Source organism: Brassica napus, chromosome C8, assembly GCF_020379485.1.
Source record: "Brassica napus cultivar Da-Ae chromosome C8, Da-Ae, whole genome shotgun sequence".
Taxonomy (NCBI): domain Eukaryota; kingdom Viridiplantae; phylum Streptophyta; class Magnoliopsida; order Brassicales; family Brassicaceae; genus Brassica; species Brassica napus.
Window position 1 is genome coordinate 46,422,686 of NC_063451.1, and position 12,985 is coordinate 46,435,670.

At 34.5% G+C, this 12,985-nt stretch overlaps 3 protein-coding genes across 3 annotated transcripts; 1 reads left to right on the forward strand and 2 right to left on the reverse strand.

Annotated features, from left to right (window-relative positions):
* Positions 1-2,446: 2,446 nt before the first annotated feature.
* On the reverse strand, positions 2,447-4,151 carry LOC125591309. The gene is made up of 7 exons (XM_048765307.1): positions 3,990-4,151; positions 3,862-3,905; positions 3,628-3,771; positions 3,372-3,542; positions 3,160-3,285; positions 2,926-3,071; positions 2,447-2,838 (listed from the first exon to the last, which is right to left on the reverse strand). Exons 1-7 carry the CDS (start codon positions 4,008-4,010, stop codon positions 2,612-2,614), a joined length of 879 nt encoding a protein of 292 aa, XP_048621264.1. The 5' UTR covers positions 4,011-4,151; the 3' UTR covers positions 2,447-2,611.
* Positions 4,152-4,455: 304 nt separating this feature from the next.
* LOC106413599 (ADP-ribosylation factor GTPase-activating protein AGD7-like) lies at positions 4,456-5,970 on the forward strand. Its single transcript, XM_048765308.1, has 3 exons — positions 4,456-4,900; positions 5,170-5,247; positions 5,566-5,970. The coding sequence occupies exons 1-3, from the start codon at positions 4,616-4,618 to the stop codon at positions 5,911-5,913; spliced, it is 711 nt and encodes a 236-aa protein (XP_048621265.1). The 5' UTR covers positions 4,456-4,615; the 3' UTR covers positions 5,914-5,970.
* A 2,492-nt stretch (positions 5,971-8,462) lies between these two features.
* Positions 8,463-10,072, reverse strand: LOC106413600. Its single transcript, XM_048765306.1, has 7 exons — positions 9,997-10,072; positions 9,869-9,912; positions 9,630-9,773; positions 9,374-9,544; positions 9,165-9,290; positions 8,931-9,076; positions 8,463-8,842 (listed from the first exon to the last, which is right to left on the reverse strand). The coding sequence occupies exons 1-7, from the start codon at positions 10,015-10,017 to the stop codon at positions 8,616-8,618; spliced, it is 879 nt and encodes a 292-aa protein (XP_048621263.1). The 5' UTR covers positions 10,018-10,072; the 3' UTR covers positions 8,463-8,615.
* Between the last annotated feature and the right edge of the window lie 2,913 nt (positions 10,073-12,985).

A 12,985-nucleotide genomic window follows, 5' to 3' on the forward strand; every position in this document is an offset into this window, starting at 1 on the left:
ATCAATCCGTCGGAATATTCCGAGGAAATTCCGACGAACTAGTGATCGATCGATGCGTTTTTGGACATATACTTATCGATCGATAACATTGTTACGCTTTGGTCCATCATAGTGATCGATCGATGCGTTTTTGGACATAAATACATCGATCGATCCGTTTATAAAAAAACATTCGAGATTTTGAAACCCCAAACACTAGTTCCTCAGAATTTCCTCGGAATATTCCGAGGAAATTCCGAGGAACACTTGATATCCTTGATCGATCGATGGGATAATCTCATCGATCGATCACATTGTTACGCTTTGGTCCATCATAGTGATCGATCGATGCGTTTTTGGACAAAAATACATCGATCGATCCGTTTATAAAAAAACATTCGAGATTTTGAAACCCCAAACACTAGTTCCTCAGAATTTCCTCGGAATATTCCGAGGAAATTCCGAGGAACACTTGATATCCTTGATCGATCGATGGGATAATCTCATCGATCGATCACATTGTTACGCTTTGGTCCATCTTAGTGATCGATCGATGCGTTTTTGGACATAAATACATCGATCGATCCGTTTATAAAAAAACATTCGAGATTTTGAAACCCCAAACACTAGTTCCTCAGAATTTCCTCGGAATATTCCGAGGAAATTCTGAGGAAGAAAAGGGTTTCCTCAGAATTCCCGAGGAAATTCCGAGGAAATAGGGTTTTTAAACCGAAAACAACGTTTTGCGGTTTGAATAACACCTATATAACCCTTATTAAGTGTCTTACGTTCATTATGAAGTCAAAAATTTGTTCATTACCCTATAATAAACACTTTTCCGATTGTATGAACGAAATTCCCACAACATAAGAGAAACACTTATACACTTTAATGAACGGTAAAGGGAATACTTACAATTCGTTTTGAAATTTGTTATTTCATGGTTTATGCTCATCTATACAAAGAATCTTCAATGGTATGCATTACAATTGTATAAGAAATGAAATACGGCAAAAAAAATTGATGTTTTGAAAACCCAAACACTAGTTCCTCGGTATTTCCTCGGAATATTCCGAGGAAATTCCGAGGAACAATATAAATTAATAGAAATACATGCACATGATATTCTTTTTCCTCGAATTAATGAAAATATTCCGAGGAAATTCCGACGGATATTTAAGTGGCCGTCGGAATTTCCTCGGAATATTTTCATTTAACCGGGCAAACAAGCCGCCAAATATTTCGCGAAAATTGAAATTAAAAATACTGAGGGAATTCCGACGGAAAATATCCGTCAGACCCAAGGTTTTATAAACTCGAACCGCATCTTCTTCCCCATTTCTCTCTTTTTCCCCATTTCTCTCTTCTTCCTCTCCGACGATCTCTCTCTCCTTCCGGCGTTCTCCACCTTCTCTCGCGACGATCTCTCCGGCGAATCCTTTCCATTCCTTTACAAATCATGTAAGGACCTTATCCCATTCTCTTAGGTCCTATTTGTTAGGTTTTTAAGTAGATTAGATGATTTTAGAAGTTTTTTGATAGATTTTTGTTAGGGTGATTGGGTAGGATTGTGATTTGTTGTGTAACAGGTTTAGAATTGTGATTTGGTTGTGTTGAATTGATTTTTTTTTATAAATTGTTTATTATTTTTGTATTTACAAAACGTTTATATAAATTCGATTTTACAAAATGTTTTTGTATATAAATTCGATTTTTGGATTTATAAAAGATGATTTCATATTTATAAAAATATTTATATTTATTAAAACTAATTTTGTATTTATAAAACATTTTTTTGATTTATAAACACTATTTTTTTATTTTTGTATTTATAAAAACTATTTTTAAATATACAAAACGTTCTTTGTATATAAATTCGTTTTTTGGATTTATAAAAGATGATTTCATATTTTAAAATTAATTTTGTATTTATAAAACATTTTTTGATTTATAAACACTATTTTATTATTTTTTGTATTTATAAATACTATTTTGTATTTATAAAAAGATGATTTCATATCTATACAAATATTTATATTTATTAAAACTAATTTTGTATTTATAAAACATTTTTTTTATTTATAAACACTATTTTATTATTTTTTGTATTTATAAAAACTATTTTGTATTTATAAAAAGATGATTTCATATTTATAAAAATATTTATATTTATTAAAACTAATTTTGTATTTATAAAACATTTTTTTATTTATAAAAACTATTTTATTATTTTTTTATATTTTAAATATGTTTTCTATTTCAATTTTAATTTTATATTTTTGAATTTCAATTTAAAAAAATAAATTTATAATTTTTTTTTGAATTTTGGAAATATTCCGAGGAAGTGTATCCCTCGGAATATTCCGACGACATATTCCGAGGAATTTCCGACGAAAAAAGTCCTCGGAATATTCCGAGGAAATTCATTTCCTCGGAATTCCGTCGGAAATTTCCGAGGAAAGATGAATTTCCGAGGAGTTATTTCTGAGGACTTTTTTCGTCGGTATGTCGTCGGAATAGCGTTATTCCGACGACATACCGACGATTTTTTCTCTCAGTATGCCGCTGTTTTCTTGTAGTGGGTTGCATTGCACACAAGTTAATATCATAAAAAGCACATGTCTTCTTCTCCTCAGAAAGAGATTTCTACTCCCTTCATCTTCTGATTTCCCTCCCTAGTCTCACTCTTCTTCTTCATCTGGTATGCCTCCCTGGTCTTGCTCTTCTTCTCCTTCTTCTTATTCTTCTTCTTCTGATTTCTCTCTGTAGTCTTGCTCTTTTTCTTCTGCTGATTTCCCGCCGTAGTCTCAGTCTTCTTCTGATTTTCTATCAGCTTCCTAGCCATGATAGTAAAGTTATCTGAAACAAACAAACAGACGAATAAAGGAAAGGTTTTATTCTGTTGAAAAAAAACAAAAAAAGAATAAAAGAATCAAATTTACGTACGTGGGTGAATGTAGCCAGTCTTGGGTGTTATCTTTGGAAGTGGAACAACCTCAGTAACTACAAAATTCAAACCTCCTACAGAAGGTCCACTACTTTCCAGCGCCTTTTCTACACCCTCTTGTCCAAGGACATAAACGTCGGCTAGGCTGTAAAGAAAACTCAAAACAAGCTTCTTTAGTTAGCAAAAAAAATAAATAGTAACAAGCAAACTGGTGGAAGGAAGAAGAAACAAACGTTTTGATGGCACCAGATGCGGTTACGTCTGGGTAAACAAGAGAGCCGATTGCAGAGAAATATTTCTCTAGCTCCGTCTTGATAACATCGATACGAAGGGAAATGTCATCACACGTAACCAGTATCCTAAGAGAGTCATATTATCAACATAACTAGGCACAATTCTCTAATAAAAAATAAATAGACAAAAAAAACTGAAAAGAGCAATTTACGTGTGTTGTGGCTGATAGAGTTCGCCTTCTTTCATCTGGTCCAAGACCTCATTAAGGTGATTTTGGTGAAACGCGTAAGACTGAATTTTTAGAATCCGTCCTCCCATGTCACTTCCATCAAGGCTCAGCGCCTTTTCTTCATCTTCTTCATTAACATAAATTAAGGCATAACTGTAAAACAAAATAAAACCAGTAGATTTTATAGTTAAGCAGCAGTTAATTCGAGCGATCTAAGCTGGAGGAAGAAGCCACAAACCTGCAGAGGGTACCACTACTCTCGTCTATGGGAACATGCACATGTATTATGTTTCCACATGAAGCGAAGTGTTCTCTCAAAGCACCATCGACATCTTCCCTACGAAGAGAGGTGTCGTATCCCTTGACCGCAATCCTGCTAATGCTGTTTCAAAGGATATTAATTAATTAATAGCGTGAGATAAGAACACATGATCTATCTAATTACAGATACAAATCTCAGAAAGAAACGAACCTGCTTTCTCGAATCTCTGCATCACTATCCTTCGATTCCAGACCCTACGTTGCAAAAGATCTAATCATAGAATCCTGCGAACAAGAAACTATCAATTTAGAAAGCTATAAGGATCGAAGAAGAATTACTTTGTTCGCGGATTCATGCATGGTGGTTAGGTTTTTGAGAGGCAATAAGATTTTTTTCGGTTTAGGGTTTTAAAGTAGAGTCTCTTTTTAATTATTATTTTAATTTGGGGTCGTCAACGTCTTTCTTGTTGGGTCTTGACTTCGGTTTAGGCCTGTACTAGGCCCATTAAACACTCATGTAACAAGTGTTTGTTAGTTCTATATATTCCTATTTTTTTATTAGCTAATATATAATTTATTAATTTATTATTTCGGAGAGTTTTAAGAAACGGTTCTTAATTTTTTTTAAGTTAAAAGTTAAGAGACGAATTCTTATATTCCGCTAAGAACTCCACCATAAGAACCCTCCAATAATCATGCTCTAAGAGTATTATTATCCGTAAGAGCATCATTACGAGGATCTGAGGTGGGTTGCTTAAATTAATTATAATTAAATAAAAATAAAAATTAATTATTTACACAAGAAACCTCGCTTAATTAGAAGGAGAGACGTTGCTTATGGGACACTCATCACACATGGAAGTCTTGTTCTCTCTCTCATCTCTATCTCTCTCGATTTCTTTGTCTCCTCCGTCGCCCCGACTTTGGATTGGGAGGCTGATGAATCTTTTAGATCTTCGAGCGATATGAGGAGGAACCAGTCGGCGAGTGATTTTAGAGAATCGGGAGGTCGCGGTGCTCCGGCGAAGTCGAAGTCTTCGAAGGATATTTATTCGAGGTCGCAACTTGAGGCTTCTGCTGCGAATAAAGAGAGTTTCTTTGCGAAGAGGATGGCTGAGAATGAGTCTAAGCCGGAGGGGCTTCCTCCTTCGCAGGGAGGTAAGTATGTGGGGTTTGGATCAAGCCATGGTCCTGCTCCCAGGAGTAATTATCAGGGTGGTGGTGGAGATGTTTTCTCTGTCATGTCTGAGGTAAAGTTAAGTTTGATGCTTTTGATAGTGATCAGATCAGATTTGGTGTTTAGTTGAGTTGTGTTTTCTTTGTTCTGTCTGAGGTAAAGTTTGATGCTTTTTTTTATAGTGATCAGATCAGATCTAATTTAAAGGTTGATGCTTTTGATAGTGATCAGATTAGTTTAGATTGGATGTTGAGTTGAATTATGTTATCTCTGTTATGTCTGAGGTAAGTGATTTGATCTCTGTCTATTTGATCGTGTTCATTTTACTCTATATGCAAATAGGGATTTGGAAGATTGTCTCTTGTTGCCGCATCAGCTGCGAATGTTGTTCAGACAGGAACCATGGAGTTCACTTCCAAGGTACTTTCATTCTGTTGTGTCCTGTGCTTGATTGTCCTAGGTTGTTGTATTTAATTACCCCTGAAAACCCACATTTAATTCGAAGTCAAGACACACTTCTTGGTCGCGAATCTGTAATTTCCTTTCTCATTTCCATGTTTAGTACTTATCTGATTGCGGCTATAATGGTTGCTCTCTAAGTCTTATTTAGCTGCACGGTCGTCTAGTTAAATCAATTAAAACTTTGATTAGAGCGTTATGATGGATGCTCTCTAGGTCTATGCATTAGTCTTGTTGAGTGAGGTTAAATTTAAAATGAGAAAAATTTGTTCATCGCAGGTCAAAGAAGGTGGTTTAGATCACACGGTGAGTGAGACTGTTAACGTTGTTGCGAGTAAGACAACAGAGATAAGACAGAGGACATGGGGGATCATGAAAGGAGTAATGGCAATTGCTTCACAAATGGTTGAAGAGTTCACTAAAGAAGAAGCATCGACCTGGAACCAACAGAATACAAACGAGGGCAACGGTTACTACCAGAACAAAGGAGCAACCACGAATATGGCGAGCAAGGATCCGAATCACGAGCAACCTACTCCTCTGAGTATCGAAAGCAAAGCCACTCAGGATCAATTCTTCGGTAAGTGTCGATTCTCTTCTCTGCATATGATTACGCTTAGACGATGAGTTTCTCTGCGAAGTTGTCTGGTGATTGTGATGAGAACATTCTGATTGCTGTCTTGCTCTTTTGTTCCTCTGCTGTCAAACGAGTAGTAAATTATTATGTTACTGTCTTGCTTGTATTGACCAATAACTCAAGCAGTACTAGGTTGATTTTGTGTGGTGAGTCTCTGATGAGGTGTGATGTGAATCCAATAACAATCATTTTTGTTTCAGCTCATTCTCAGACAAATTCAACTAGTTCAAATCCTGTTTCTCTGCTACACACGCTGCGATAGCTGAATCTGCTTCAACCGTTATATCATTCCCTGCCATCTCAAGAACTTCAATGGGCGAAGCGCACTCCTTAAGAGCCTTCGCTATGGCTATGGCAACTTCATCCTCTAGGTTCAGATAACTCAAGTAAAGCTCCGTCAAGTGTTTGTAGCTTGAAAGACTCTTGCTCAGAGAAACTCCTGCTTCTGCCCCAAACATGTTATCCCTCAGATCAAGCTTCTTCATATAAGCACAACACTCGAGCCCTTCAGACAAAGCTATCCCACCTTCAGACCCAACTTTTGTTGTCTTTTTTTCTTGTATCACGGACCTAGAGATTGTCATGTTTTCTTGTGGCCTTGTTTTCTTCTTGTTGTCTTGTTTTCTTTTGCTAGTATACTGCAGTTTATGTTTCTTTTGTCTTTCTTCCCTCCCCCATATGTTTCATCCTAAAACCTTAAAACTTTATCTACAGCAAGAAGCCAAGAACACAATGCTAGTTTTATAACATGCTTCTTTCAAATTTATGTTTAAAATGTTATGTTTAATAATTTTATCAATAAATTTTAAGTTTAATAAAATAATGTTTAATATTTTTTTCCAAAGTTCCAATAAGAAGAAAACCACAGAAGTTCACATGTCGATCTCATATATTTTACAGATATTCCTTCAACTATTGCAAATATGACGGGTGTTCAAACAAGAATTCGTGATAGACAAATGCATCAACAGCTGAAAGATGATTTGGTTAAACATATTTGGACGTGATGAAGACAACAACTGATGTTGGATGCTTCTTTTAAATAATTCTCGTTTATTTTAATAATCTTTGTTTTCATGTTTTTATTTAAAAATCTATGTTTAAAATGTTATATTTTACTGTGTTTTATTTAATAAAAAATTTAAATTTTAATAAAAAATGTTTAATATTATTTTATTTTTAAGAACCCTAAAATAAGATAATTGCAATGGAAACATAAAAATCTCAAGTATCTTAACTAAGTCTCTTAGCCAACTTTATTCCTTAAATACTATTAAAAACAATTAAGAGACGTAGAATAAAGATGTTATGTTTATTTCACAGCTTGGGTAATGAGTGTTCTGTTTATAGTATTTAAAGAAGTTAAAAAGAAGAGTACAAAGAAACTATTGCAATTTTTTAGAGTTAAATATTTTCAGAATTTTCAAATAATTTCTTATACAGGAAATGTATATACAAACATGAACTAAAAAGAGTAATCTTAAGTAGTTTTTTAGTAACTTTTCGTTAAGTAAACAACAGTAATAAAAGAAGAAGAAAAACAAAAAGAGTAAATATTCACAAGTATAAAAAAGTCCTAACGTTTAATTAGAACAGCCTGTGTAGCTATGTTACACCAATCTATTTTATTAAATCATTTTTTTGTTTTATTATTTTGGACCCCTCTCACTTAGATCGTTTTTTCAACTTTGAGGAAAACTTCGTTGCTAAGAAGTCATCGTACGACATAAAGCGTACGACGTAATGCGTCTTCTCTGCTCTCCTCTTATAAACTCCCATTCAAACACAAACCCAACATAAAACCTATTCACTCTCGTCTACATCTCGTCGAGAGCAAATGGGGAAGAAGGTAGACGCTCTGCTTGGTCGAAGTTTCAAAACCAACAAGTTCAAGGCTCTTCTCAACTTAGCTCTCTCGAGGCTCTCTATTCTCAAGAACCAACGCCAAGTCAGATGCTCTCAAGCCATCTCTGACGTCACCGATCTTCTTAACCTCGGCCACCATGAGAACGCTTACCATAGAGTCGACCACGTCATAGAAGATCAAAACACCTTAGACGTTCTCTTCTTCATCCATGGCTACTTCACTCTTTTGCTCGACCGCGTTCACCTCTTGGAACACAACACAACACATCTACTAAGGTATTTGACTATATTCAAATGGGGAATATGATGTCAAGTTTTAGAGGGATATCAGATATGCAAATAGTGGAGACACTGAAGCTTGTGAAAGAGTTTTGGAGAAAATGCTGGAGAGAATAAATGGCATATCTAATTGGTCAAAGCTTGTGAACCAAGAAACCCAGCTAAGTTTGGGATGATCTCAAACATATATGGAGATCATTGTCGGGAGACTTGATAAACTGCTAGGCAGTGAGAGATATTGGCTTAAAGAAAGAAGCAGGTGTTGGCTAGCTTTAGACTGATGATGGGTTTTATTATTCAGGAGAGAAGCATCGTAGAAAAGAGGAATTACAGAGGTTGATAGAGCAGATGGACTATGTTTGAGATTGGATTTTGACCCATTATAGGAATGGCTGTGAACAAATTACTGGAATGTAGATTTTGATCTGTCTTGAGTTGCTAAACATCCACACAAAAACGACATAACACATTAAATATCCAGACAAAAGAAAAGAAGGGTTGCATTGCACACAAGTTAATATCATAAAAAGCATATGTCTTCTTCTCCTCAGAAAGAGATTTCTACTCCCTTCATCTTCTGATTTCCCTCCCTAGTCTCACTCTTCTTCTTCATCTGGTATGCCTCCCTGGTCTTGCTCTTCTTCTCCTTCTTCTTATTCTTCTTCTTCTGATTTCTCTCCGTAGTCTTGCTCTTTTTCTTCTGCTGATTTCCCGCCGTAGTCTCAGTCTTCTTCTGATTTTCTATCTGCTTCCTAGCCATGATAGTAAAGTTATCTGAAACAAACAAACAGACGAATAAAGGAAAGGTTTTATTCTGTTGAAAAAAAAACAAAAAAAGAATAAAAGAATCAAATTTACGTACGTGGGTAAATGTAGCCAGTCTTGGGTGTTATCTTTGGAAGTGGAACAACCTCAGTAACTACAAAATTCAAACCTCCTACAGAAGGTCCACTACGTTCCAGCGCCTTTTCTACACCCTCTTGTCCACGGACATAAACGTCGGCTAGGCTGTAAAAAAAACTCAAAACAAGCTTCTTTAGTTAGCAAAAAAAATAAATAGTAACCAGCAAACTGGTGGGAGGAAGAAGAAACAAACGTTTTGATAGCACCAGATTCGGTTACGTCTCGGTAAACAAGAGAGCCGATTGCAGAGAAATATTTCTCTAGCTCCGTCTTGATAACATCGATACGAAGGGAAATGTCATCACACGTAACCAGTATCCTAAGAGAGTCATATTATCAACACAACCAGGCACAATTTTCTAATAATAAATAAATAGACAAAAAATGAAAAGAGCAATTTACGTGTGTTGTATCCTATAGGCTTTGTCTTCTTTCATCGGGTCAAAGAAATTCTCAAGGTGATTTTGGTGAAACGCGTAAGACTGAATTTTTAGAATCCGTCCTCCCATGTCACTTCCATCAAGGCTCAGCGCCTTTTCTTCATCTTCTTCATTAACATAAATTAAGGCATATCTGTAAACACACAAGAAAACAAGTAGATTTTATAGTTAAGCAGCAGTTAATTTGAGCGATCAAGCTGGAGGAAGAAGCCACAAACCTGCAGAGGGTACCACTACTCTCGTCTATGGGAACATGCACATGTATTATGTTTCCACATGAAGCGAAGTGTTCTCTCAAAGCACCATCGACATCTTCCCTACGAAGAGAGGTGTCGTATCCCTCGACCGCAATCCTGCTAATGCTATATATTGCAAAGGATATTAATTAATTAATTACCGTGAGACAAGAACACATGATCTATCTAATTACAGATACAAATCTCAGAAAGAAACGAACCTGCTTTCTCGAATCTCTGCATCACTATCCTTCGATTCCAGACCCTACGTTGCAAAAGATCTAATCATAGAATCCTGCGAACAAGAAACTATCAATTTAGAAAGCTATAAGGATCGAAGAAGAATTACTTTGTTCGCGGATTCATGCATGGTGGTTAGGTTTTTGAGAGGCAATAAGATTTTTTTCGGTTTAGGGTTTTAAAGTAGAGTCTCTTTTTAATTATTATTTTAATTTGGGGTCGTCAACGTCTTTCTTGTTGGGTCTTGACTTCGGTTTAGGCCTGTACTAGGCCCATTAAACACTCATGTAACAAGTGTTTGTTATCATGTAATTTGGGGTCGTCAACGTCTTTGTTATCAGTAATTTAAAGTTTTTGCTATTAAAGATACACATGATAAAAAAAACATATGAGTAGAAAACACCATTAAAAAAAATAGACATTAATATTAAAAATATACTATATATGTTAATATCATTTAAATTTAATTACGTATCCTATCAAATTTTTTTAAAAAAATTTTTGTATTAATAAAATTGATTTATACGTTCGCACCAATTTTATTATATATGTAATAGTTACTGACTTTTAGTTATTTAATATATATTTATTATTTCATAATATGTAAGAACATATAATACATAAAATAATTTATATATATAATTTTTATCCCGCGCAAGGTGCGGATCTTAATCTAGTGTCTTATGAAACCGAGTACAAAGCGTCCTGAAGTTTTAAAGTGTACCATGTGATGCGTGTTTTTAAAAAAAATTCTATATTTTTAGTTACTATTGCATAAAATATCTTCTTTTTCATTTTACTACCTAAACTAATATTTTTACTACTGTTTTATTTACTTTTCTAAAGAGGAAAATGTAATTCTATCACGAACTTGAAATCACTTTCTAAATTTATTTTCAAAAGATGAATAATTTCATAAACCTTAAATGCGTGATGAAAAAACGACTAAACCAACTTTACTAAATCATTTATAAAATATTAAAAATAAACTCAATCCACCCCTTAAATACTAAACTTTAAAATATAATATATGAATCCAAATGTTAAATTATTTTTACTGAAAGTATTTTTTTTTAATGATAGCAATCTTATTATATTTCAATCAATTTTAAATATTACTTTTTCAAAATAAAACTCATAATTTACTAAAATTTAAATTTAACAATTATTTTACTACTTTTATTTTTCAATACCTAAAACAAAATAAAAACTAAAAAAATATAATAAAATACTATTCGTATATAACATGTTATGATATGATCGAAAATGAATATTTAAAATTACAAATAAATATGTTATTTATTTTGAGAAAAAATAATGAATAATGTCTTGTAAAAACTATAATTTAATTTAATTTTTTAATTAAATTTTTTAAAAAAAATTATATGTTATATCCCACGTTAAGTTATTTTCTGGATCCGCTCTTGGTTGCTCGTGCTTAGGAGTTTTTTTTAAACTAGATATTATCGACAATTTAATGTTTAGCTGAATCACAAAAACTTAGACATCTATACTATTAAAGTAAAATACCTAATAGGATTTTACCCTTGATTTTTCAAATTATTTACAAAAAAATGCCACTGGCTTTTCTTATAAAAAAATAATATATTTAAGGAATATTCCAAAATCAGATATCTTCGTTAAAGTTCCGACCAGTCTTTTTTTATTGTAATATTATTTGACTTGCTACGTGTTTTTTTTTTCCGTCAACAGATTTTATTGAAAGCAAAGTTGAGTTCAACACAACACCAACGGATAACAGATCTTTCCGTGGTCAACTAAACCGGAGGAAAACAGATATATCCCCGGAACCTAGAACCCACACAGGGGCAGCATACAAAAACAAAACGTTACTACATACTTACACAAGTAACTAACCTTCCAAACCACTAGAACAAGACTAACAAATACAGGAAGACTATCAGATAGAGCATATGTGGCAGCTGCTTAGTGGGAATGCCCTCGGCCAAACCACCGCTAAACCTCCTCCTCCTAGAACTCTGAGGAAACACCTCAAGGACTCACCAACCAAAACTTCATAAATCGGCAAGTAAAGATTCTTACTAACACTCCCGGAAGCGGCTTGATCTACGACGACCATAGAAAACCTAGGAATGAAGCGACATCAACAAGAGATCTAAACGAACATCTAATCAAACTCAGAAGAAAAGAACAGGTCATGAACGGCATAAAAGTGGACAGATGGAAGCCAAATCAAACTCACTGAAGATAGTCAACACCTGCAAAAAGAGCCCAGTCTAGAAGCAAAGGATATCCCTGCGAAAAGACTTGCTACGTGTTTCTCTCTCTCGGATCTCTTCGTTTTTATATATACATTTTATCTTGAATTACTTTTTTTTCTGGAAACCAGAGTCGATTAAGCTAGATCCCAAATTATTTCATTTTAGGGTTTTCGTAATGCTAGCCTTCTTCTTGAATCTTTAGAATCAGATGCATGCAGTAATTATTATGATATGACTGAAATTACTCGGCTTCACTCTCTCAGTGAATTGGTGTCTTCACCCTTCTTTTAAAATATCAAAATTAAGTCTTTTGTTCCTTCCCGGATAATCCAAGCTACAAAGCTCAATGATCCTTTGCTCACTCGAGCTCTACACGATTTCGTAAATTCACGCCTCATCGAGGATGCACTCCACCTGTTCGACGAAATGATCAAATTTAATGCCTGTGGAATGTGATGAACAGAGGTTTCGTTACCTCTAAATTGTGTTACCAAGCACTTAGTTTTTACTCATAATGGTATTTACAGGAATCAGTGTTATATCCTTTCGTGATTAAGTAGGCTGCTGGACTTTCGTTGTTGTTAGAAGGGAAGATATTCCGATAATATCCTAATTGGGCGGGCCTCAAGTATTTGTTAAAGGACTTTAACAGATTCATGCGCGGGCCTCAAGTATTTGTTAAAGGACTTTAACAGATTCATGCGATGGTGATCAAGCTTGGGTTCGATTCAGATGCTTACGTCTGTAGACTGTAATGGTCTTATAACCTCCACAATGGTTTTACTTCCAACAATGTCATGGATTTATGTGTTGTCTAATTGATATGTTTATGAAACCAAGTATTAATACTTTTGG